General features: G+C 37.8%; 2 protein-coding genes across 2 annotated transcripts in view; one reads left to right on the forward strand and one right to left on the reverse strand.

Moving 5' to 3' along the window:
* Positions 1-19,202, forward strand: part of tpk1 (thiamin pyrophosphokinase 1) — a 31,940-nt gene extending 12,738 nt beyond the window's left edge. The window contains exons 5-9 of the mRNA XM_053487724.1: positions 3,514-3,586; positions 4,262-4,357; positions 7,106-7,252; positions 9,802-9,913; positions 18,234-19,202. Of these exons, the coding sequence (XP_053343699.1) occupies positions 3,514-3,586; positions 4,262-4,357; positions 7,106-7,252; positions 9,802-9,913; positions 18,234-18,373 (568 nt within the window). The 3' untranslated portion in view covers positions 18,374-19,202. The remainder of the gene's footprint in view (positions 1-3,513; positions 3,587-4,261; positions 4,358-7,105; positions 7,253-9,801; positions 9,914-18,233) is intronic.
* Positions 18,416-23,645, reverse strand: sec61g (SEC61 translocon subunit gamma). Its single transcript, XM_053487725.1, has 4 exons — positions 23,524-23,645; positions 19,884-19,989; positions 19,583-19,685; positions 18,416-18,573 (listed from the first exon to the last, which is right to left on the reverse strand). Exons 2-4 carry the CDS (start codon positions 19,975-19,977, stop codon positions 18,564-18,566), a joined length of 207 nt encoding a protein of 68 aa, XP_053343700.1. The 5' UTR covers positions 19,978-19,989; positions 23,524-23,645; the 3' UTR covers positions 18,416-18,563.
* Positions 23,646-27,878: the final 4,233 nt, after the last annotated feature.

Genomic DNA, 27,878 nt, shown 5'->3' on the forward strand with positions numbered 1-27,878 from the left:
TATTGCGTCAACATGTTTTATTTCTTATAGAGGTAATGTTGCAGATCGACATTTGAACTTTTGATTGAAAAAATATGTAAATTGGTACAAAATGCGGCTAAATCAGCACAAGATTGACCGGCTGTGCTACCTAACATATTTTAATGCTTAAAAACAGCATTAAATGTTGCACAACGTGTTTTTGAATTAGAGAACATAAGAGAATATTTATAAGAGCTTAAACAGCATGAGCTCCCTACACGAGGGGCCGAACAATCTCTTAAATGGTTCGGCATTCTGTGCAGCATGCAGTTTGTTAATAAAGATGTTTAAAAAGATGTTTTAAAAAAAAAAAAAAAAAAAAGTAAAGGTTTTCAGTGTGCGGTCCTTCACCATTCATCAAATCACTTGTACCTGTCAATTCAGCGATGCCTCTGTCATCAGTAGAAGTTCCCGGGAGCTGTCATAACCGCATCGTCGTCTCTTTTTTTTAGATTTAATGTATGCAGTCATAGCTGTCAAGGGGAACTCGGTGGAGTTTGATGTGATTGTATCTGCCTGAAGAATAAATAAAATCCCCCATGAGTTGAGATACGACGCTTAAAAGAAGAAGAGGTTCTTTAAAAAAAAATGACTTCTGGCTAAATTGGCCTTTTTCAAGGAAAGCGTAATCAAAGACGAGCGAGATCAGGCACGGGCTCTTGAACACTCAGAGCAGGGCTGATTGTACTTGTAAATCAGACCGCTCTTGTTGATTTGTTTTGTTCATCAGAAGGTTGTAAAGGAATTTCTCTGTGACCTCTGGTGACCTCACGTGTTTCATGATCGAGACCATACTGAGAGCAGAGTTGTTCTTTATTTGTGATTCAGATGAAGTGAGAATTACGCACGTCAGACACTCTGTCCTTTAACAATGCTGGGTCGTGGACTGAACCGGGCCTTGTTAGTATCTGTGAACGAAATGAACTCAGTGACCTTTCGCAGTTTGATTAGCTTTAGATGAATGCATTTAGCTAGAGCTGTGAAGACTGTATTCGTGAAGGCTAATAACACAACGGGACTGATAAAAGAATCGGCTTCTGTATTTCTAACATCTCCGGGTTTGCTCTGTAAGTACAAAGGTTCGAGCTTGTCTTAGGTTGATTAACTGATCCAGGGAGCTGAAAGTGAAAGACCACACAATGAACACTAAAATATAAAAAATGTGACCTGCTTTTGTTGTGTATTGGTTCCGTGCTCATGCTGATTGAAGGAGCTTCTGTTCAACCTTTTAAAGGAAACAAAGTAGTCTTGATCTAATGTGATGATTCACATACTTTGAGCCAGATGTCCAGACTAGGAGCTTAATCATAACTAAATGTGACAGATGTAATTTACTTTCAGGAATTAGTTTGTCCTTCTGCAAAATAAAGTTGAGGGAACATTCAAAGTACAATGAAATCCTTTTCTTTTGCGTATCTCACCTTGATGCTGTGGTCAGAGCACAAAGTCAGTTTAAGGAGAAGGGCAAGAATAAGCAACACGTCACTCAGTTCAGTGTAGTGTCAGACAAGGACTGGTTATTAACTTGTATCTACAGCCTCGATATCAGGTACATCTTTCAATTCTGTTGTAAAATTTTTCCTTTTCATAAGATAAGAATCACATCAAACATATTTGGTCATTTTCTGTGTACACTTCTCTAGGAATAATGTCTAAACTAGCACAATAAGGAAATTCCCCTATCTCATCTATTCTGTTTCTCGTCTTTAACTGCCTTTCGGATAAATGTGGCACATCATGATAGTCAAGTGGCTGCCAAAATATATAAATATATATATATATATATATATATATATATATATATATATATATATTGTCCCAAGCTTTTCATGTATATGTGCACATAATAAAAAATTTATTGAAGACAACATTCAAAACATCTATTTGACATAATCTTGCCCATGTAATTTTTTTTCTGTTATTTTTTAAAAATTCTATTCAGTCTTTTCTCACTTTGTGCCTCTATGTATTTCCCCTTAAAAAACATCCTAGTGTCCTAGTCACATGACTCCGCCCCATCCAGTCTGTTACATGGAAGCATCATTAAGGAGAACTCTTTTATTCCAAAGAGTAAAAGCAAAAATATTCTATATATAATGGTTAAGCATATTTTCAGTACAAACTTTGTCAGTGAACTATGAGGGCAAAAACAAACAAGAAAACAAACCCACTAAATATTTATTCATTAATCCTAATCAAGTTAAAATCTTAATTTAATCATAATATGGATTTAAAGTCATATCGCGCAGACAGAACGGCTTGCTAATTTGCCCACCTTTGTCTTGAGTGTAGGCCTGTCGTTCCTCTTATTCATGCTAAGGTAAATTTGTTTGTCTCCTGAATAAGATGTAATTAGCGTTCTGGTTGTTAGTTTTTATCACAGTTTAAGTGTAGCTTGAAAGCAGTTTTGCGGAGATTCAGTGTCCTTCATCTTGTTTATTCTGTGTGAAAAAAAAACAGCAATGAGCTAAAGTTGAAGTCTCTAATTTTCCCTCTTTTTCCTGTAACTAACTGCATGAGACAGGACAGGTGTTTTGGTCTCGAACTGATTTCAGTCCCAAACTCTTGCACTGGCTGCCTTCAGTAATCGTAATTTGGGCTGCGCCAGTCAAAATTGAGCTTATTTACAGCGGCCCGAGCTTTTCCATTACTCTTATCACTTTAAGTGACACTTTAATTTGAATGGTAGGAAGGCGTGCCCGGGTTCCAATTGGGGTTTTGTCACCAAAACGTTTCATCTGTAGAGGAGATGTCACGAAGAAAGGTCTCTATTGACTCCACTTTAACCCGCCCGCTGACTTTTCTGGGCCGGAGTCTTATTTATGGATTCTCAAGGGCGACACACAGAGACAATACCATTCTGTATCAGTATAAGGCACTCTGAGGGAAACCATTCGATTTAAATGATGAAATAGAGTTCATTTATGTAAAACAAATTTGTTATTAGGTCATGTTGGACTTTAGGCTGGGTAAAACACAAAATAGAGTATTCTCTATATGCTGATAAGATGCATTTCAGATCAAAAACCCATCATACTTGGGTTGTAAATATTTCAATGGAGATAAGTGTACAGTTTGGGGGTGCACCACAGCCCACCATCATAGTTTATAGCAGGAAACCACGGCACAATCCAAATGGTCTTGTGAGGTCATACCACAGTTAACCAGACCTTACCTGGACAACACAGTTCAAACCTTCACAATACTTGGCATAATATTTTGCATTGTTATATTATGGCTGATTAGTGTATTAGTTTTGTATTAGGTATGAAATAAAACAATTGAATGCCATGTGACTTATTCCTGATTTGATTTTGTTATAAAAGTGCTTGTATCTGAGTCTGGTTGACTCTTAAGAGCTACGTGGACAATATAATATAGACTAGTATAGATATGTGGAATATAAAGCATGAAAATTAAAATTTCTAAATTTTATGTTTTTAAAAAAGTATTCTCTAAATCTTCCTCATCTCTCTCTCTCTCTGCATTAAGTTTTCTACCAGATTATATAAGCGGAGATTTTGATTCAATTACCCCTGAGGTCAAGACTTTCTACTCTGAAAAGGTATTTATATTCTTAATTTTTTTAATCATTGTGACATATATATATATATATATATATTATTTTTTTTTCTCTCTGATGCATTGGTTATATAAACATACTAAAAGCGATGTTTTTTTTATCCCGTTCTGGTCCCACTGCATTGATTTATGAATTTAGACTGACGCTGCCGAACCCCACACTCTCTGACAACATAATCGTAGGAATTTTACATGATGCATCAGTTCCAGACAAACATGGCATCTTAGCTTAAAACGTTTGGACGAATAATAATAGGGCGGCAAAGGCTGAATGTCTCTCCTGAATGTCAGAAGCACGGGTTTGTAATCCCCGCCGCGATCGGGCAGTCACCTGGATCGGTGCGTGGAGGTGCATCTATTCAAGCAGAACGGAGAACGGCGAGACTGGATGTCCCCTGCAGTCCTTCCTGACATGTAGAAGAGCCTGAAACAAAAAAATGTCACTCATACTCAGAGCATAAAACCACACTGATCACAATTACTACTTTGTAAACAGCACCAAACAGATGGAGCCTTTCTAAGCTCATTTTAATTTAATTTAATTCAATTAATGATTCGTTGCACATTTTCATTACTTTTATCAGGGATGTTCAGGTTTCTTTAAGAAGTCAGTTTTTTTTCATTCTCTCTCTCTCTCTCTCTTTTCCTTGAATCTCAGAAATGCAGGTTGATTGAAACCGCTAATCAGGACCTGACAGACTTCACCAAGTGTTTGGACCTAATGCTGAAGGAGATCAAGAAGCGACAACTGCAGGTACGACTCACTCTCATCTAACCGCACGTCTCCATCCTCTACACACACACTTTAAAATCCCATCAGGACGCAGAAGCACGCTTGTTGTCATCCTCCCCACTGCATGCACGAGTCAGCGCGTTTGCTATCTAATATTCCGCTTTCTAATATCCTCAGCTTTCCATCTCACAGAACATCAGAGAGCCTGAACACGAAGTATTTCAGCGACGTGAAATAAGCGTGACGAAATTTTTTATACATGAGAGGAGAAAGAGTGTGTTTGCACCACTGCTTTCCCTCGTACCTTGGTGTGTCTGAGCTGTCAGATTAACATTAGTGTGAACTCGTATCCTACTCACGCTGTCAAGGTGCAGGCGTCTGTGCTGTGTGTGTGTGTGTGTGCATGTGTGTGCAAAGCTCTGGTCTTTGACAGCTCGTCTAAAAGACGTTGACCTGCTCACCATCACACTTTCACTCTAGTGTTTCCCCAGTGCATCAGACCTCAAACACACACACACACGCACGCACGCACACACACACATGCAGACACACAGTATACTTGTGTAACTTTCCCTGTTTTTTCCCCCATATTTTTTCTTCTTCGAGTCTTACAATATTTTTTGCGTGCTGCGCAAGAGAGTGAGGCCCAAAACAAATATAGATTTTCATTTATGGTTTATTATTACAGATTCTGTGTTTCTTCCTCACCTGGGCGGATTTACAGGGATCTGTATGGAGGAATTGGCTAGGCATAATAGTGAATAATTTTCTAAGTGAGTTAGTAATGGTAAAAATGTTTTTTCATTTAGTTTTTGTATTATGAGTTTTGTTTTGTGCAAAGAAGATTTGCCACTGGGAGCATATAAACTCGTTCTTAATTATGCACAACATCTCTAATCTTTATTTAAATCTACCTTTGGTGCAAAGGACTTCCTTGGAATGGCCTGCCTTACAAACCATCATTAAGACCAGACAAGTCAGCAAATTCCAGGCACTACTTGAGGACCAGAGAATAAATACAGGTAGTTCACGATTTACAAACAAGTTCTTTTTAGGGAGCACGTTCGTAAGTCAGATTTGTTCGTAAGTCCGAAAAAGTGAGACACAAATATAAAATGTACAGCATAAAAAAACACAGTTTTGGTGTTTCCAGGTAAAAATCCAGGTAACGCAGTGGAGTAGGCTGTTAATCGCAGTTTAAAGCAGAAGACGTGGAGGATAGGAACTGATTCATTGAAATCGGCGAGGGCGTCTAATTTCTCCCGCTCTTGAGCTACTTCCGTGATTTGTTCTACATTTATGAACGTTCGTAGATCCGGGCGTTCGTATCTGCAGAAATTTGTAACTCGAATTTGAACTTGTTGAGAGAACGAAAGTGTCCATGCCAGCTCTCTGTCAAACTAGAGCTTTCAAGCCTTACACTGAAGTGACCAGCACTTGAGCAGGTAGCTGACAAGCTATTTGTGCTTTGGGAAGGACTCATTAAATGGACCTACTGTCTAGAGTCAGGTTAACCCCGCTGGGTAAAAAAAATATTCAGATTGGCACAACGGAAACGTATTCAGCACTATCACACAGACATCATATGTTTGATGCATCAAGGTGATGCTACAGGATCAAGTACTGGATCTCTGGACCACGTTAAGTGATATACGGTGTTTGTAAGTTTCATACACATTCACATTTCATAATAATTTAAATAATTATTTTGTTGCTTTGCAACAATATCAATTGTCAAGAGCACTATACAAATAAAATTGAATTGAATTAAGTTAAGTTTGGCAAGATGTTTGGTTTTGAAGTAGAAAGGAAGTACAGGATACTTATGTAACCGTGGGTCTACAAGTGAGTAAAGGACAGAACATAGCTTGTAATGTAGAACATAAGAAACAAAAAACATCCCAGAGACAAAATCATCCCTAGTGAGCAAGCCTGAGGCGACTGTGGCAAGGAGGTAATGAGGTATAGATGGTATGAGGAAAGAAGCCTTGAGAGTAATCCAGACTCGAAAAGGAAACCCATTCTCATTTGGGTGACACTGGAGAGTGTGATTATAAATTATTCTAGAGCCAGTTTCTTCATGGTGCTTGATAGGTTTTGCAAATGATGACAATAATGTTTTTGTAATAACTGATCTAAAACAGCTGACCTTCGTGTCTTAAAATAACTGAATGTTGTTGTTGTTGTTGTTGTTGTTGTTCCTAATTACATAATTCCATATTTAATATTTGTCAATATAGTTTTAAAATCTCCTGTATCTAAATAATGTAGAAAATAAATCTCAAAGCCCTGAATTAGAAGGTGTGTCCGGTACTTAAAAGCCTCTTGAGTTTTCAGGCTCAGGTTGAAATTGTCCCAGTCGTTGAAGAAGGTCAGTCAGAAAATCGGTCGAAGTGAAGCCCAGAGGCCTCGCATCACAATTTGTAATTCAGATTTGGAGTCATTTTCCTAAATGTCAATGTAATTACCCCTTCACTGAAATGCGTACAATTTATGGGTCAGGGTCTCGTAATAGTTCGCTCCGGGGGTAAGCTTTTAGAGAGATTGGGACACAAGAGCATCAGTCACAAAGGTCGGTTCAGATGAAATAATCACAGCGCTTCTGCCAAATTGATCATTTCCCTCTGCTCATCTCACAATCGCACACACACACACACACACAATGCTTTGGAACACAGTGCTTTGTAGCGCTTAACGCGCTACAGGACACAAGCTCTGGATTGACAAGAAAGCATCTGTTAATGCCCTGTCGTTTCTTCTTTTTGGCAGGTGGACACTATCGTTACACTGGGAGGCTTAGGAGGGCGATTCGATCAGATCATGGCTGCAGTGGAGACGCTTTTTCACTTTCAGAAGATGGCAGAGATGCCAGTGGTCGTCATTCAGGGCTCCTCTCTGGCCTGTCTGCTCCGAGAGGTAATCACTTCTACAATCTTTGAAACCTCCTTGCAACAAAAAAAAAAAAAAAGGAGAACGTCAAAGAGTAGTTTGGCGATAGCACTCTTTTCATTCGTGAAGGATTTATAACCTCTGCCAAAGTCATAAGCAGAATTCATCCAAACTGGATTACATTCTCGATGAGCTCGAGGTAGCGACATTCCAGCACTAAACATCCCCAAATTTGTATGAAAAAAAAAAAACCTCACTTTTCTGAAAAAGTGCCAGGCATATGACCTTACAATCTATCCTGTGCTTAGTGCTTAATGTCCAACCGTTTATTATGGAAAAAAGAATATGCGTAGTACAGTCGCCCCCCGAAAACTCCTACCGCACAAAAATTTTGGATGTGGTAAAAAAAAAAAGCTTCTTTTTATAGTTTAAATACCTAATATGCCCACAAAAACACTTTAATTTCATTTCAAATTTGGCTTAATACATTATTCTTTAAAAAAAAAAAGATAAAAAGAAAGAAAAAATGTAAAAGGTAAATCCATAAAAAATTTATATAGTATAATATTTTATGTGGGAGTTTAGCTGAATTTACTATAATATTTATATTAAAATATTAGTAAATTTTACTGTTCTTAATAACTTATCGTTAAAATGCACGAAACATTATATATTGCTGTAAAAAAATGCAGAGGATATTTGCAGTTTCCGTGAATAACGGAATTTAAAGGACTGAGGCTGTGAACTCTGAACCGCGACTTCGCGGGAGTCGACTGTATGTGCAAGAAATCACACAAGGTCATCTGGTATTAAGCTGATAGGAGACATGGGCCTAGAAAAGGGATTAATCATGAAAAAAATTAGAATTGTTTTATTGAACAATAAAAATTTAATTGAGAATATCAAAAGACCTTTTTATCCACGCTTGCTTCATCTTTCTCCTGATGAATCTTTTTCTTTTATCACATACTTTACTCATCAAACTTTCTTCCCCTTTGATATGTCGCAGACGAATCATGATTGTAGTTTAAGTTTGGATAAAAGGTGGTAATTAGAGTTTACCCAAGAAATATCCTGACAGTTTCTCAGGGTCTTTGTGTGCTTGTGATCCCACATACGTTTGCGCGTTTGTGCTAATTGGGATCAGCGCACACACAGTTGAACTGTAACATTATTCTAAGAACACTAGCACTTTTATTTGTGTTAAACAGTACGAGTTGTTCAGGCAAGCAACACCGCATCACTGATTAAATCACACGTACCTTGTAGACAGACACATAGTTTAAAATATATATATATATATATATATAAATAGATTTAAAAAATCTCTCAACAGTTTTCTGTGGTGAAATGATTACTTGGGATTACAGTGGAACCTTGGATCACGAACATAATCTGTCCCTAAGTTTTGTTCGGAACCCGTACATCTTATTTTTTTAATTTAATTAAATTAATTTAATTTAATTAACAGCTTTCACTTACAGCTTACGGATTTTGTTTTTTCCATAGGAATACATGTAAATAGAATTAATCCATTAAATAGAATTAACTATAAACCCCATTTAACTTTTAATTTATTTAGTTTAGATTACAAAATATAAAACAAAGTATACAAAGCCTTAATATATATACAAAAATATATTTTAGCAGTAAAGAACGAACACTTCATTTTTACATGTACTGTTCATACACCTTTCTTAGGAAGACTCGCTGACATGAATGAATTGAGGAGAGGAAGATTCCATAATACCACTGTGTAATTCTCCTTTAGGGGTTTTCTATCTTTTTTTTTTTTCTTGGCCACTGGTTAGTACGTGGCAGCCGGTCTCACTAAAAATCTATCACGAAAAAGACACAGCGATATCACACTCTGTTCACTGCAGTTTTGTTCGGATGATACTTCTCGGCAAAGGCTTGGATGTCACTCTACAATGCACAAAATTCTTTTATTACGTGCGCTATTCGTGATCGCAGACTAAGCAAAACCGATGGCGGACGACACACCCATGCCTTTGTTCAGCTGATAGCGGCAACTTGGGACAGCGGTTTCGCTGAAGAGTTTGTGAAGAGACAAATCTAAGACAAATTTTTCTGTCGTAAAACTAATCTGTTTGTACTCGATAGCGTTCATAAACCGAGGGCCTGCTATATCTGATTTATACAGTTTATTGTTTGGCTTTGGTATTAAATAATCCTATCAGTAAGTTAGAACAGAGTGTAATCTTGTGTTTTAACTTATAGGTGTACATTTTATTATATTATTGAGGAGGAATTAAACTTAGCTTCATATTAGCAAAGCTTGACTATAGGATTAGTGCTGCGAAGATCTTGAATACCACTGAAAGATGAGCTGATCAGCTGGATCGGGTGTGTGTCTGAGCATTAAACTGTGCTGGACTCTGGACCTACAGAACCACAGCTGGTTAAAGTACAGCTAAAGCTGTAGAGATTAGCCTCATTGGTTAATCTGTGTGTGTGTGTGTGTGTGTGTGTGTGTGTGTGTGTGTGTGTGTGTGTGTGTGTTTGTGTGTGTGTGTGTGTGTGTGTTTGTGTGTGTGTGTGTGTTTCTCTCACAGGGAAGGAAGCATCAGCTGTATGTGAATACGGGTTTAGAGGGTGACTGGTGCGGTTTGATCCCAGTGGGCGGCTCCTGTCTTACCAGCACATCAGGGCTTAAGTGGAACCTGGGTGAGTGAGCAAGTGTTACACACACACACTCTCTCTCTCTCTCTCTCTCTCTCTCAAACATTTACACACACACATTTATTCCTCTTAGAGCACTTCAATGGTAACATAAACATTTAATTGGTTAATCTTTCCTTTGTGAAGATTTTTCATTTATTAGAAAAAGACCTATACTGCACCTAAAGATTAATCGTCTATCATTATTTTTTCCGATTACTGTAAAGATTATTTGTCACGGTTAATCTAGCGCTAACTTTTAGGTTGGATAATTTATCTCTTTATTAACTAGAAGGTAAATAATCCCTTTTTTTTTCAATTTAAACATTGTCTCATAGAAATGGTTATTTTGCAAGTAAGAGACAACTCAGAAAAATATGAGACAATGATTAATAGTTTTAATTAATAGTTCCTTCACATGCATTCAGATCACCTGCATGTATTTATTTATCCAAACACGCAACATCTCTCTCCATATTTTCCCCTCTTCATGGACTTTTAATCATCAAACTTTATTCCTCTTCATTATGCCGCAATTCGGCGTCCATGTGAGACATGCATATAGTGACAGAATTTACATGGGGAAAAAAATTAATAAAAACAAAGCTTGCACACAGCTTTGCCTCTTTATGAGAACCCACAAAATAAAAACAGTGGCCTTCTACCATATAAATCTGTGTACAATATTAACCGCGTTCCTTTCAGCAAGGCTCACGCACTTATCGCTTATTTTAACCCACATACAGGTTGTCCCCGACTTAGGAACGAGTTTCGTTAGAAGAGCATGTACGTAATTTGGATTTGTTTTTAAGTCAGACAAAGTGGTAGACGCCTTAGACACAAATATATCCAATGTAAAGCATACCAATCCACTTGACTAAATCTCTGCCCCCTGTCCCCACGATGCCATTAAAAGAACGTAATTGCATCTTGTCTCAGCTGTTTTCTACTGTATTGGACTGTGAACTCTGTCTCGTTAAGGATTTCGCGAAATAAGGATTATTCACCATTGGGACAGCTTTACAGGACAGACATTTCCTATCATCGTGTTCCTGGACTGATTAATTGAAACTTGAGGCTGACTCGTTTCTCCCGCACCCCCCACTCACACACACACATACAATATACATTCACTTACACACAGAAAAATATTGTACATTTTGGTATCTGGAGCACTGCGCGGTCCATTTATATATGCTGAAATTCCTAACTGGAATGTTTGTAAGTCAGGGGCAACTTGTATTTCAAACTTTAACTTTACGTCGCTTAGTTTTAAAAGTATATATGAGTTTACAACTCTACAATGCGGTGGAAAGTGAAGTAGTCAGATTATGTGTGAAATACAGCTGATAAGAGCACAGCGAGTCCCAGGCACTGACTCCCACCAATACTCAGACTAAACTCGCTCTAATACACACTTAGGCTGTTGTGTCATCGTTTTGAGGTCAAAGAGAACTGTGAATTATTTTTTTTTTGTGCTTTTGCTCAGTCTGTATATGCCAGTGTGTGTGGGCGTGCATGCTGTGGTAAGGTGTTTTTTTTTTTTTTATCTTTAAAGAATTATCACACATCGGACGTTCGGATTACGATTTTTGGGGATAAGATCTCTTTTTCCACCATAAGAGCGCCAGCAAAATTGGGGCTGAAACTAAAAATTACAACATATTTAAAGAAAGACAGAATTCTAAAAAAAAAGCCTGCGTGGTGGCTTTAAGCGCCATGTTCGTGCGATCCATGTGCATTGCTTATCGTCGAACTACTCTTACACAAGTGTCGGCACCCCTAATTCAGGCTTCTGCTTTTGATCCTCTGTTAACCTAGAATAATCCCTCCAAATGCTTTCACCATAAAAACTGTGGAGGTTGTTCCTGTGACTCAACCATGTGCAGGAGGCGAATCAAATCCTCTGATCCTCTTCACACAATCCCACACAAGAAAAAGTTTTTAAAAATGGAGCAGTTATCGACAGTAAGAGATCTAAGCATTGTGTACTTACGGCAAAATCATAGTTTGCGCTCGAGGCAGCCTTACTTGATCTTTAGGATTAAAAACAAATCAGCTTTGATTTTCTTTGTTAAACATTGATCTAATAACTACTGTACAGACAGTTGACATTAAACATGAAAGACTTGGAAGTGTGAGTGCTGAAATCTGGTTTAAAATCTGCATACAAAATGCGCACCGCGAGTGCTGGAAAAACAGGAACTGTTCAGGTTGTAGAAAAAATCTGAATGATCCGACTGAGGCTTTAAAGTGAAGAGACGGAACAAGTTCATCTGCTTTCTGTTCGTGTCTCTGTAACATTCATTCCAAGCTTTTAACTGGGACTTCTTTATTTTGTAGCTGACATCACGGATAAAAGCATATTAGACTCAGTTTGATCTTCGTAACATAACAAGTCTGCTTAGTTCTGCAGTCAGGTGTAAAGATAAAGACATCTGCAGCATCAGCCACTTCGCTTTCACATTCATTCCTGAGTAATGCAACCGTGATGGTCAAGGTTCCTGTCAGAGGGTTGAATTGTGTATCTGTTCAAAAGCTTATTGTGTCTGAGATGGGAATGATGGCGACAGCCACATACAGGAGGTCGTAGGTGGTGCATTAGGAAGGCATTTAGTAAATGTTTACTATGGAGTCTAGTGATGTAACAATTCAGCAAGAAGGCAAAAGACTTGCTGTTTTATTTCCGCGAGGCAACAAGGGCAAATAGTAAAGGTTGTCAGTAAATGGAGTCATCAGGAGAAAAGCAGTTAGAGGTAATAGTATCCCTGGGAATGTTTGACAAGGAGTTCACAGAATATCTAATGAGACTTTTACTATAAGCTAAGAGGAAAAAAAAAAAAAAAGAAAAACAGGTTAGTCTCGTAGTCTACACACTAAGATGTTTAGTGTTAATTAGTTGAATGATTAGTCTATGAGAGCAATGTTTTCTCACTTCAGAACACAACTAATTTCATGAAGCACCAAGCAGTGAGTGGCAAAGCTAATTGAATCAATTAACCTATAAGTAGGGTTGCAGGGAAATACCGGTTTCACTGTATACCGTGGAATGAAAATTGATGGCTATCATACTGTGTACATTTGCTCCTTAGCGGTATTGGAAAAGCAACGGAACAAAAAAAATCCCTTCTGTGACTGACTCAGTGACTGGCACCGCACATACACATGCAGCAGAGAGAAACGATATCACGCCCCTTCATGAAACACGAAAGTCAGTGTGCCAAAAGTATTTTAGACCACCGATGATAAGTTTTGTGACAGAGCTCTCGTTAAAAAAAGATAGCGGAAAGGGAAGCAGATTGAGAAGAAAGGTGTTAAAAGATAAATATTTAGAGTCAGTTCAATCATTCTAGCCATACATACATTCAGATATATACTCAGCAAAAAAAGAAACGTCCTCTGACTTTCAACTGTTTTTACTTTCAGTAAACTTAATGTGTAAATATTTGTATGAACACTAAAAGAGTCAACACCATAAGACATAAACTAAAAATGTTTCACAATGTGTCCCTGAATGAAGGGAGGCTCAAAATCAAAAGTACCTGTCAGTATCTGGTGTGGCCACCAGCTGCTTGAAGTACTGCAGTGCATCTCCTCCTCATGGACTGCCTATTGCGGACAGTCTGAGCACTGATGGAGGGATTGTGTGTTCCTGGTGTGACTCGGGCACTTGTTGTGGTCATCCTGTACCTGTCACGCAGGTGTGATATTCGGATGTACCGATCCTGTGCAGGTGTTGTTACACGTGGTCTTCCACTGCGAGGATGATCAGCTATCCTTCCTGTCTCCCTGTAGCGCCGTCTTAGGCGTCTCACGGTGCGGACATGGCGATTTATTGCCCTAGCCACATCAGCAGTCCTAATGCCTCCCTGCAGCATGCCTAATGCACGTTCACGCAGATGAGCAGGGAGCCTGGGCATCTTTCTTTGGGTGTTTTTCACAATCAGTAGACAAAGTCTCTTTAGTGTCCTGCGTTTTTATAACTGTGACCTTAAATGCCTACTTTCTGTAAGCTGTTAAGGTCTTAACGACCATTCCACAGGTGCATGTTAATTAATTGATTATGGTTAATTGAACATGCATGGAAAACATTGTTTAAACCCTTTACAATGAAGATCTGTAAAGTTATTTGGATTTTTACAACATTATTGGTAAAATACACAGTCCTAAAAAAGGACGTTTCTTTTTTTGCTGAGTTTATATATCAGTCCATTCTATACTCTATATCAACCCAAATTGTCCATCTCATCAGTCCATCTCATCAACCCAAACTTTACAAACATCCACCCATCTATAGAATGGATCTATCTATCTATCTATCTATCTATCTATCTATCTATCTATCTATCTATCTATCTATCTATCTATCTATCTATCTATCAATTAACCCAAATTCTCTCCATTTATCTTATCTTTGTATCACTCATTCGGTCAAAGGTCCAGAAGTTTATTGCTTGGAGCTCAGGGCACAAGGCAGCGGACACCCTGGATGTCATGGCAACTAGAACTGTGCAATTTGATCGATTATTCAACCTAGACAGGGCAGACTAGCTCAGCTCTGGTTAAGGTGAAGGTCTAGTGATCAGAAGGTCCGTAGCACAACCCTCAGCACTACCAGGTTGCCATTGTTGGGCCCTTAAGCAAGGCCCCTGACCCTCAACTGCTTAAAATGTATAACTAGATAAAATGTAAGTCGCTCTGGATAAGGATGCCGTAAATTTAATCAATGTTGGTCGACATGTCGATCAGTCAGTTTTCGATTCAAAATCAATGCATACTTTGTTAATTCTGTAATTAAACTTTTAAATGTTAAATTGTGTAAAATGAACATTTAATTAATTAATTGATTAAAACATTACCACAGCTTTTGCAGAAATTACAAATTGCCTTCATTTTCCATAAAAACTCATGTTTTGCAAGAGTATCACTTCTTATCTATTATTTGCCTTTATTCTGACTTGAGAATGTTAGTCGAAATTGAATTGCAGAAAAGTGTGCAGAGCCCTTAAAACATGGACGGAATAGCGTCACATGGCATTAGTGTGTGTCTTGTTTGAATGACACTTGGTAATATACTCATGCTGTGCTGATTATTTCCTAGAACCCCTGGGAAGACAGGATTTTTTTTTTTTTTTACCTTGTAGCAAATAAACAAATCAAAAATATGACATAAAACATTTTCTGTTTATGGGCTGAACATTCTGGTTTTGTGAAACATGCCTCAAACAAATAAAATGTAGTATTTTGTTTAATACCAGATCTTGATGAGAAAAAAAAGACATGGAATCAACAACGAGCACAAATATTAGATTAATGCTTTGGGGGTTTTTTTTGGCCTGAATCTTTTGAGACGTGGATGTCACTAATATCAAGCAATATCCTCCATCATCGGTTCTGCCATGTCTGTAAGTTAACTTGCCTTTCCTGAAGAAAACACTCTGTGGCAAGATGCGTTATCATCCTGGAATGTGTCTTAAACCTTTTTATATCACCGGAAATTGGTCCAAAAGACTACATCTGTTTGTCTATTCTCCTTGACATGCAACCCCCATATCATGAAATGTGGGGAAATATGCGTCCCTAAAAAAATCAGTCATCTTTGTACAGTATGTCTAATTAGAAGAAGGCATTCCAGAAAGTTTCAATATCATCGTCTTGTCCGAAGCAGATTTGTGATTCATCACTGAACATGACTTATACAGTCATTTATAATCCACTATTGCTGGCACAATTCTGTCTATTAGTTTTTCTATTTTTAACGCATATTTTTTAGTTTTCTGTTTAATAACCTTCACTTTTTTTTTTATACTTGCAGCACCAATATTTATAAACGGGCAATCTAGGAACAACCAACATCTTTTTTACCTTGAATGATTTGTATAATCCTTTCGTTTGTTTCAAAGCTTTCTTGGAAATCTCTTGTTAGAGCCATGTTTTCTTTTAATTAGTCCAACAGAGCCCAAAAGTCCAAGAGCTCATTAAGGTCTCTGAGCACTCTTTTTTTCCCGCTGTATAATAATTTGCATATTGAGTCTTGTGTAAGTGTTTGTTTTAAAAATGCTAGAAGTACAGGGAGATTCATAGAGCTGTACAATTTAATCGATTGTGCAATTCAGGCGATCATTTTTTAGTCAGTTCAAATTAGCTAAATTATTTTGTCAGTTTTCGAATCAGAATTGAATCAGGCTATATATTATTATATAATCATATATTCATAATTTATGTAATAATATATATATAACAGTAAATTTTACTGCAGCAATCACAGCAGCTCATGGTGCCTAACACCGCATATCACCGTGAGTCAAACCGCATAGGAAAGAGGGGTATAAACGAGCGAGGTCCTGATATACAAGTACTGTACTACACATGCACTTTGTCTGCCGAGCATCATGTGATTACAACTGAGCCAATAGTTCTCTCTTTTGCACTGTGGGATTGTGGGTAATCGTCTCCAGTGCTCAGTCTTAGTGCGTGTGCGTAACTTATATAGTGAACACCTGTGCACGCGTGTACTGTTCATTGTAGAATTGTAACCGTGTGTGTGTACGCGTAAAGCATCTTTTTTACATTTTGTGTGATTCAAGATTTATAGAACTTTATTAATCCCAGAGGGAGATTGCTTATTCTTGGTTACATTTGCTCATGGTTGTATCCAGTAGAAAGGAAAAAGTAATAAATAAGGAAAAAAATACAAATAGAATAAAATATGATAGAATAACATAAAATACAATAAAATAAAGAGAGTCCTAAAACAGTAAGTACCGTACTGCATACTAAATTTTTGGATAACTTATTTCCCACTAAATATGACCCAAGAGCACTGGTAAATAATGCACAATTAATACAGGAATCTAATATATGTATGTAATATTGTATTATTATATGTAATACTGTATTATTACAATATTAATACAGGTATGTAATATGATGCATTGAGTAATGTTCCGCTGGGAAACTGTGTGTCCTTTCATTCATGTAGATGTTAATTTGACACGTGACACCTACAACGTCCTTCATAGGAATGTTTTCCCTAATGACAGTGACCTCTTACAGCAGGATAATGTAACTGAGGAACATGGCCGAGTTCTTTTAAAAATTTAAAAATGTTAACCCCACCCAAAAAAAAAAAATTAGTTCACCCCAACTATAATTCATCCTTTTAATTAAGCAAATACTTAAGAGCTATTGTTTGGATAATTGTTGCAGTGATTAATAGGTTTCTGCTCAGAACAATTCTTTTGACCCTAACTGAGGCAGTGATTAGCTTCTCATTTCCTAAACAGCCATGTTGAAAGATCCTGTGTTTCAGGTCGTCAAATTATTGGCCTGCATCAAGCAAAGAATACAACTAAATAGATTCCCGCAAGAATTATATTTAAGAACTGTTTAGTGCAGAATTTAAACCTGGATGTATAGTGCTAAACAGTCGAGTCTGGGGGAGAAATGTGATCTAAAAAGATATCCTGAATGACCCTAATCAGAGATTGCATGAATGTTTAAAGTTGCATCATAACAGATCAACATGGAAAGTTTAATAGTTAAAGTGAAAGAATTTCTACAATGTGAAGAGATTGGGACAAAACAGGTATGTGTAAGTGAGACTAATCAGGGGAAAAAGCTTTTGCTTGGGAGAATAAAGGTTGGACTTTGTAGCGATGGAAAAGCTGTGGTCTGATGAGTCCAGATTGTGTGTATTTTAGAGCGATGGGCGAATACGTGATGGACCCATCATACATGTCTAGGCTCAGCAGCATTATGTGCCGATTAAATGAAGTCAGCTGAAGACCTGAATGTACTGAATGACCAGAGTATCACATGTATAAATTTTTGCAGTTAATAACTTATGAATTTATAGAGATGATGCGCCAACGAGTAAGTTAGTTCCAGTGATCATATATTTACGTAGTCAGCTATTCTTGTGTTCATTCACTAAACTAATTTTTTGTGACAAGAAAAAGCAGCTTGTCATGGTAAAAAAAAAAGTTTCTGTCCTGAAACCTGTTTGAAAACTTGCAGGTTTACCACTGACTGTTCAAAGTGCTAGCATATGAAATTCCAGAAATATTAAGACAGTGACAATGTAGACTGTATAATGTATGTTGTAGAAAGTTAGCCAACACTTTCTGACCCATCAGATTTGGGAACTCAACACTTATTACTTATGTAATGTGTAACTTAATGTATTAATTAATGTGTTGAGTTATTACTTTCCTTTAACAGTAATTATTAAGTTTCGCCTTAATATCTAAGAACATCTGTCACAGACAACATAGAGTTTCAGGATAATCATCATTACCATTATACATTAAACTTTCTTTTACAGATAATAAGATGCTGGAGTTTGGGAAGCTCGTCAGCACATCCAACACGTACGAAGAGCTGGATGCCAACGACAAGAGAAAACCTGTGACCATCAGCACAGACAAACCTCTCCTATGGACTATGGCTATTAAAACAGAGTAAACTAATACTTTTTTTTAATGGAAAAAAAAAAAAGACAGTTCATATTTATTTTCTTTGTTTTATTAAAACTTACCACAAAGAAAAGAAAATCACAATAAACAGAACATTGAATCTACAAATTCAGTCCCAGTCCGTCGTCAAGCGCAGTTCCATGTTTTCAGTAACTGAAGAGGTTTTAGATAGTGTTGATTCAACCACCACTGTAAAAAGCAGGAACGAAAAATCAGTCACACAACTGACTCAACTTTTTGTGGCAGGATTATACAATAAAAATAATAAAAAAATAAAAAATAAAAAAACAATTGTCAATTTGCACACAGGTGACATGTTAACAGCTTTGCGCCAGTCAGGTGCCGTACCTGCAGCTACACACACACGAGCTGCACAATATGACCATAAAATCAATTAATATTATGATTAATTGTCTCACAATATAAATAATATATATTATATATTTTTTTTAACGTCACCATCTTCCAGATTTGTTTTTTGTTTTTGCATAAGAATTTAGATGGTTCAGTATTAAACATTTTTACTGAAATTAGGTTGTCAGTGTTAAATTTAATATTGTTAAAGCATCACCAAATTGCACACCTTCTCCTATACAATGTGAGACTGAGCAAACACCTTTAAAGCTACATAGGCAACCCTGTGTTACATAAGTGCCTTACTCATTATTGCTTATTACTTATTATATCTATAATATACTGTAGATTATATTAAAACACAAAGTAACAAATGGTTAATGTAACTTTGGCAAAGCGTCCTTAAGATACCGGCTATGTATGCTCAGCTGAAGATCCAATAAACCATGTAATACTTTCTTTTTTTTTTTTTTTTTTTTTTAGAATATTTACACATGTATTTAACAATAGGAGAAAAACCTAGTCCACATGAACGCAGGTATTTTTAATACCATGGATTTTTCTTATTCATTCTAAAACTAAATACATTTCAAAAATGTTTGGCTGTCCAAATGATAAAAAAAAATGTTAAGAGCCAACTAAACCGGCAGACAAGGATATAACTATATCTGTACGGGCCTTTTGGGCAATCTGAAGCCGGAGAAAATGTTTTTGCTGGATACATCACACAGAGGAGAAGAGCGTCATGTGACAAACGGTCTTACAAATCAAGATACCCTGCCCCCCACGAAAATTACATGTGTGAAACACTACTGTAGGTTTGCGATGTAATTAAAGGACTTACACAATGATGTTGTTGATGGGGATGTGGATGAGTTTGACGAAGAATCCGATGAAGCCCATGATGGCGAACCCAATCGCTGTGGCCATCGCAATCTTCTGAAATTCTACAACATAGAAAATTATAACTTGAGTAATAAATCTTTCATAATACTCTACTTCATGGGCTTGGGATTAAAGCAGGGACCCAGGAGCCATGGGGCAGAAATGCAGCACCAAGCCACCTCTGTTTACCTGCTGCAGATATTCTCTGTGTAATAGACTTAATAACCCGTCATCTTCTGTGACAGCGGTCGCAGTCTCACCTTTTCTGTCTGGTTTCGTGCATCTTTTCACGAGCCTGATGGAGTCCTTGACGAACTGGCGGCCGGGCTCGACAAACTGCATGACCTGATCCATGTCTGCTTCGGGCTGAAGAGGAGAAAACGTACACGCGTCAGTGGGCAGACAGACACAGAAAGACAGTCAAAAAAGAATGAAGAAAAAAAAACAGAGACAAAGGAACAGACTTGGACAAAGAGACAGATAAAAAAAATGAGACAAAAAGATAGAGAAATGGAAAGATATGCAAGAGTGTGAGAGATATACACAGAAAGAGAAGGAAAACAAAAAGAAATAGAGGCAAGTGAAGGAAACAGAGAGGGGGACAGAAACAGGCAGATATGGAAATGAGTGGAGCTACACAGAGAGGCAATAATGGCCTACATTTTATACAGTATACTTCTATATTATACTTCATTTTATTGTACCAAAATTACTACATATTGTGCTGGCATTTGCCTCATCTTTTTTAGGTCACAAAAAAAGAACTTGTGTTAGCATTGTATATTATATTGTGTATGTTTGTGTATGTGACAAATAAAAAGTTGGATTTGAAAGAGACAGGGACAAACAGACAACAGAGAAAGGGATGTGGCCCTGGAGTAAGGTTGGGTATCGTTTTTTTTTTTTTTTCCTATACCGATGCCAAATCGATACTTTTAAAGCGGTACTGGTGCCAGAACGGTGCCTGAACCGATACTTTACAAAAGCCACAAAATGATGGTGGATGACTCAAGAATACATTTTTATTGAACAAAAAATATAATGCTTAAAATTAAACAATATATTAAAAGTTTAAAGTATATATGAATATATAAGTACTGTTGAAGTACTACTAATACTAGATGGAAAGCCATAATTATAAACAATCCATGTTACATTAGTATTTTACAAATCGTTTGACCATTTGTTAGCATGAATGCAAGATTTGCATTTTGTAATTAAGATTACATTAGCCTACGACTAACCTGCGGAAAGGCTGCTGTATCATAATCGGTGGACTCCTTTTTGCTACGGCTGGTATAACTGGGGCTGGGGTCACCCACACCGATAGTGCCAGCTGTTGTCTGCAAGCTATCAAACACAGTGCCTCCCTCTGCTTTTAAGTTTATTCCGTGTGCCCTTAAATGTTTCATTAGATTTGACGTGTTTCCCCCTTTACACGCATCTGCTGTGAAACATTTGCTGCACGTCGCGGTGTCGGAATCCCTTCTTGTGAAATATAGCCACATAATTTAGCAAGCTAAGATTTTAGCAAGCTAAGATAGCGGTAGACCTCCTGCTGCCATCAGAGCAAGTGTAACGTTAGTTACTGCATTCACGCGCATCTCGGATGGTCTCTCATTTCATATCGGTCTCTCAGACATAATTCGTACTTTAAATTTTTTTATTTAATCTAATAAACTTTTAATCTACAAAAATATATGAACCCAGAAAACAAATATTTCAATCGACAGTTCAGGCATTTAAGTGGCACCGAAATTCGCATTCTGTTTCGGTCTGGTACATACCGGTTATATAGGTAGGTTTTCTCTGAGGCCAAGGGGGGGGGGGCAGGGACAGAGAGTGAAAATGGGGGGGGGGGGGGGGGGGGGTTCGGTGGCGACAGACAGACAGACAAAAGTGGGGGAGGCGACAGACAGGCAGAATGGGGGGGCCGACAGACAGACGGGGCCGACAGACAGGCAGACAGACGGGGGGGCGACAGACAGGCAGACAGACGGGGGGGGCGACAGACAGGCAGACAGACGGGGGGGCGACAGACAGGCAGACCGACGGGGGGGGGGGCGACAGGCAGACAGACGGGGGGCGACAGACAGGCAGACAGACGGGGGGCGACAGACAGAAGGGGCGGGCGACAGACAGGCAGACAGAAGGGGCGGGCGACAGACAGACAGACAGAAGGGGCGGGCGACAGACAGACAGACAGAAGGGGCGGGCGACAGACAGGCAGACAGAAGGGGCGGGCGACAGACAGACAGACAGAAGGGGCGGGCGACAGACAGACAGACAGAAGGGGCCGACAGACAGACAGAAGGGGGGCCGACAGACAGACAGAAGGGGGGGCGACTAGGGCTGGGTATCGAGTTCGATACTTTTGAAGCACCGACCGAATCGTCTCGATACTATCGAGTATCGAAAAAATAATTTTCGTTCGGTGCCAAATTTCGATACCCAAAAGTATAATCTTGTCATCGTCAGTGAGCTACAAAAAGTGCGGCATCCTTAATGTGCCCGGATCAAATGCTGGTGATTGGCTGCTGCGAGACTGCCTTGAAAATCAATAGTTTACAGCGGTTACGCCCACTCGCCCAGAACTTGTCAAATGTGAGGCTGTAATGCACACTACACTTTAAACCGTAGCAAAAAATTTTACGCAAACAATGTTTAAGCGATCAAAAGTATGGCTACATTATGCCAAGATTGACGGCAACAGCGTGCGATGCAATATTTGTAAAAAGGTTATCGCGTCCAAGACTGGCAACACGTCAAATATGATGAAACACCTGACAGTACACGGAATTAATTTGCGTGCAGAAAGTTGCTCCGTGTTGGAGTGCAAGAAGATCACGCCGGTGCAGTCATCATCATCCTCTCAGTATTTTCCTTACTCAAGGCCTCCAACAACATGCCCACCACAAGCGCCGTCCTCCGTGACTGATGAGGATAACGGCGCGATGACTGGGGCTCCGACAGGGGCTCCGACAGGTAAACCGACATACACAATCGGCTAACTTTTAGCGCTTCATGCTTGTGTACCGTTAAAGTTAAGTTTAAGTTTGTGCGGGGTCACTTTAATAAATCATTTTTACCTTATGCAACGTTATGTACTGTTTGATGGCTTTAAATACGTAGCTATGTTGATGCTAAAGACATAGAGATAAGCCTGCTGTGAAAAGTGTCACAAACATCCTGAAAAATAAAACCAAAGTTTTTCAGAGATTATGTGTATTATGTAATCTTTTTAAAATATTTTTCTTAAATAAAAGTATCGAAAAAAGTATCGTTCGGAACCGGTATCGAATTCAGGGTATCGGTAATTTTGGAACGATACCCAGCCCTAGGGGCGACAGACAGACAGAAGGAGGGACCGACAGACAGACAGACAGACGGGGCGGGGACAGACAGACCGACAGACAGACAGAAGGGGGGACCGACAGACAGACGGGGCCGACAGACAGACAGACAGACGGGGCGGGGACAGACAGACCGACAGACAGACAGAAGGGGTCACACAGAGGCAACTGGTCTGAAGTGTGCGTATAGTAACACAGGTACTTGGGATTAACCGCTATACCTGCTGGTTAAACTCTGGCTAAACCTCACACACCGGAAGTGCCCCGTGTACCACAGTCTGTATAATACACTACTGTACACTGCACGCGCGCTGCCATAACTTCAGCTGAACTCCAGTAACTAACGTGTTACTTTCTAACGTGTTGATGTTCTTCACATCCGGGTATGTGCTGGGGACGCTAGCTAAGAAGCTAGCTAACGCTGCAGTTAGACGTAATGTCAGTTTATATTTCAAACGCACGTTATTAAAATATACTCAGAAGTATTCCTTATGTAAAAATGAATGAATGAATAAATAAATAAATAAATACAACCATAAGACCGTACCTGTGTGAGTAAACGCTGCTGCTGAAGCGGTGCTCACTGAACTGCGAGGTCTCGGTGTAAAGCCACGTAGATTCTACACAAGCAAAGAGAGAAGGCTGACGTAGCGTACAAGTGCGCGTGCGCAATCCCGTTGCAGGAAACCCGATTGGGTGATATCGCCACGTCATATGACATACTGACCAATCAGAGCGTTGAAGGCGGATGATCCAATGATTCAGCTGACCAATAAGAATCTAAGAATTTATTGGTTATACTATCCTTGTTTTAAACTGGATAAAAAAGTAGTCTGAAAGATTAAATAACCTAAAACGCATTTTAGGTTACTTTATACTAATAATCTTATCTAAACATGTAATTTTGTAAATGTAAAATTTTTGTAATGTAAAATTTCAATTGTGTGTGTCATCTAGAAAAAAATTATCTCAAGTGTGACGTCACAGTAATTACCTTAACAAAACTCAACCAGCATACTAATTCTATATGGCAAAAAAAGCAACCAGATGAAGGCCCGTTCTCGATCTTATTGGCATGAGTGTGGTGACTAGGGACGTTTCTACTTTATCATGAAGATGTTCTTGGACTCGACTTGTGCAACAAGCTGTTCTCTGATGAATTGTACGAATGCAGTCGCTCAATAGTTCAGGACTGAAATTCGTACAAACTTTAGTGAAAGTGGACTCCATATACCCATAACACATCTCCTGTTAAATTGAACTTCAAGGGTCCTAACACACAGTATAAGTGCTGTTTACTGCTGTTTTATTAAGTTTAATCCTTTAGCCATCTCAGGAAGGCAAAGCACTCAGGGAGTTTTTCCTTTGCCACGATTGTCCTTGTCTTCAGGGACAATCTCATCAGGGACAATCTGACTTTGATTTATACATGTTGCCCTTTCATACTCATGTCCCTATTTTTTTTCTATTTATTCTGTAAAGCTGCTTTGTGACAATGACCATTGTTAAAAGCACTATACAAGTAGAATTAAGTGTGGAGAAACAAAACAAAGCAAAACAACAACGGCAACATGAGTGGGATAATGAACCAAAAGTTCATTTGCATTCAATCCTGGACAAAGTAGGTGTGATAAAGAGTGGGAAAATCATAAAGAGGAAGTATTAATTAGCAGACTAAGAATTTGACACAACAACCCTAACACTTTATTTATAGTAGGTAAACACCCAATGGGACCCAATGGGGCATGTGAGGAATGCCTTGAAGGTAAGACTGTCAAGCATGTACTGCTCTCGTACAGGAATTATATGCAAGAGTGGCTAGGTATGGTGGCACAGCTCCAAGAACTAGGGAGAGCAGAAAGCAATGTGAAGAATCTTTTGGTATGGGGAGTCACTGATCAGGGAAAGAAGCAATTAAAGTTGTTTTTGAGGAGGATTGGACTGAAAAGTCGGCTTTAAAGGACAGGGAAACTGAGGAGAGAGAGATGTATAGGAAATAAGCAGAACAGTAGAAAAAAAAAATGTAGAGAAGATGGCCTGGAAGATGAGGGAGAATGAGATCTACAGTTGGCGGTAATGCAACTTATACACCAAAGAAGAAGAAGAAGAACTCTTCTATTTGTCTTGTCAATTTCTGGTTGTTGTTTTTTTCTAGTTTTTTTTTTAGGAGATATGTTTATCTCCTATGTGTCCGTATATGGCCATTTAAAATACTACTACTACTACTACTAATACTACTACTACTGCTAATAATAATAATAATAATAATAATCATAATAATTATTATTATTATTATTATAAATTTCATTTACTACCTTAGCACTGACATTTGTGGCGCTCAGACTAAGGGCAATCGTTCACCCTTTACATTCAAAAAGAAAAAATTGGAACAGTTAGAACGTCTTGTTTCAGTCCAAATACATGGACTGGTAAATTACTTTTGATTACATAGCTAATATAAATATTATATACTGTAATTAAACAAGTATTATATTCTAAGTAAAAGAGAATATGTTTAAATTGTATCACCGGATAGCTAATAATGTCTATGCGGCAAACTAGCAAACAGTTATGTTACATAATGGTAAATAGTAGTTAGCTTGCTAGCTACACTAAATTGAAGCTAGCAAATTTGAATTAGGTTGGTTATTGTCAGCAAATTACCCACCATGATTTTTTCAATACTCATTACATAATTCTGTTTTGTTATGAATAAAAGTGTGCAAGTTAAAGGTAAAGTAGGCTATATTTTTTTCTAACCAGCTAGATCCAGAGCTGCCAAGTTTTCAGAAAAGCTTAGAGTAATATTTTGAACATAAGGGCATTGGTTCTAAGGGTACACCACACACACACACACACACACACACAAACACAAGGACAATATTTGCATCATTTTTAATCATACACAAAATAATGTATTTGTATTTATATTCATAAGAACAATTCGGGACTAACAAACGGATTAACACAACAACACCTATTTAATCTTATGTAAAATGCACTAGTCATACAGGCGCCATAAAACAAAGATGTGATAAAACTAATTAAAAAGAATGGGAGCAAAAAGCAAAGATACTACTACTACTACTACTACTATTAACAACAACAATAATAATAATAATAATAATAATAGTAATTGGTAATCTATCTCTCTCTCTTTCTCTCACACACACACACACGTGATTCTCTTTTAATCATGTTTGTTGATCTTTATAATAACTATAGTATATAACTCTGTATGATATAATAGTTGTACATGATTAAACTTGATGCAAATATTTTAATGTCACTGTAAATAATCACATGTATTTCCTTTTTTGGATAATACTACATCACTGCCCTCAACCTCTCTTTACTGCACCAGCTGGTGTTTAACTAGTTTATCTTTTCATCACTATCATAACGGCTTCAATTATTATCACTTCTTTTGTGTTGGATTGATGGCTTCACGCAGCGGTAAATGTTTATTAGTTTCAACTTTCCAAAAATAAATAATATTTCCAAAAATATTTTTCTTCACAAAAAGAGAAGAAAGTTGCGGATCAGTGTTCCGGTGCATTTCAGCTACAGTATACTTGTGTAGTGATGTAAGAATTTGACTTAATAAAGGCTGACTCATCAGAATAAGGCTTAAGTCTTCTACTGACAATTGTTTTAAATATCAAAGTGTAAGAATGTTGATGTGTGTAGATGAGTGATTGTGTGACTCTTACACTAAATGCATGAAAGTTAGCCGCTTTGTAGATAACATTTTCTACATAGCTAGCTAACAAAAACTAACTAATACAAATAGCAATTAATGGTGGCTGGATGGACAAATAGCAATGGGTGGTGATGCAGTTATTTAACATTAAATCTTATAGATATAATTAGTATTAATTAGAAAGATTAACGGGCTACCTAATGTAGCTAGCATTCATTAGCAAAACACTAAACTGCATTAACTAATTTAATTAGTTATTTAGTCAGCTAAGTTATTTATTTATTTGACACTGACATGGTAAAAAATAAATGTCATTGTGCAATTATGGTGTGTATAAAACAATATGAAACAGTCATTGTTGGTGTGTCATACAAAACAGTCATGTGTGATTTGAACATGCGCCTGTGTTGCTGGCATTTGTTCACTAATGTTCTCCAACAATCCATTGAGGGCTTCCCAGAACAGCTGTATTTATACTGAGATTAAATTAAACATGGCTGGACTCTATTAACTAATTAAGTGACTTCTGAAGGCACTTGGTTCCACTTGATTTTAGTTTTTTTTTTTTTTTTCAGAGTAACGGGGACTGAATACAAATGCACGCCACACTTTTCAGATTTTAATTTGCAAAAAATGTAGAAAGTTTTTCTTCCACTTCACAATTATATGCCAATTTGTGTTTGTCTATCACATAAAGTCATAAAATTGCTCGGCTTCTTTTTCCACTGATGCAAACAAGTTTTAAACGGCTCCTGGATATACATGCAACTTAGCCAACGTGTGGTTTGTTCACTTGTATCTTGAGGCAAATTTCTAGCAAAATTTTTATTCTTAAGGCCAAAATGCATGAGGCGGGCTGCTCTAACGCCGAGGTACCACTGTATCCACTATATATGTACATTAGTACCCTGAAAAAGAGTTTGTAAAAATAGTTAAGCTAAAAATAAGCAGACAATCAGCTGATCGGCTTTAATATAATCAGTGATGTTATTATTTTGGGTTGAAGCGCATGTACATGTCTTTCTGTACGGCAGAACTCTCTGTCTAACTTATTAATCCAAAGAAATAAAATTTTATGCAGTTGAGTATTTTACGCCTTGTTTATGCTTCGGTTGTACTTCTTTTCTCGTCAACCAAACACACTCTGTGCTTGGTAATCGGGAAATTAATTGATTGATCACAGATGAGAAATCAAAAAA

This window comes from Clarias gariepinus, chromosome 26 (genome assembly GCF_024256425.1).
Source record: "Clarias gariepinus isolate MV-2021 ecotype Netherlands chromosome 26, CGAR_prim_01v2, whole genome shotgun sequence".
NCBI lineage: Eukaryota > Metazoa > Chordata > Actinopteri > Siluriformes > Clariidae > Clarias > Clarias gariepinus.

Excerpts from the sequence above, each read along its gene's own strand:
- sec61g (XM_053487725.1), bottom strand. The coding sequence starts at position 19,977 with ATGGATCAGGTCATGCAGTTTGTCGAGCCCGGCCGCCAGTTCGTCAAG. Across the intron at positions 19,686-19,883 it reads CACGAAACCAGACAGAAAAG|AATTTCAGAAGATTGCGATG; the intron begins GTGAGACTGCGA and ends TCTATGTTGTAG.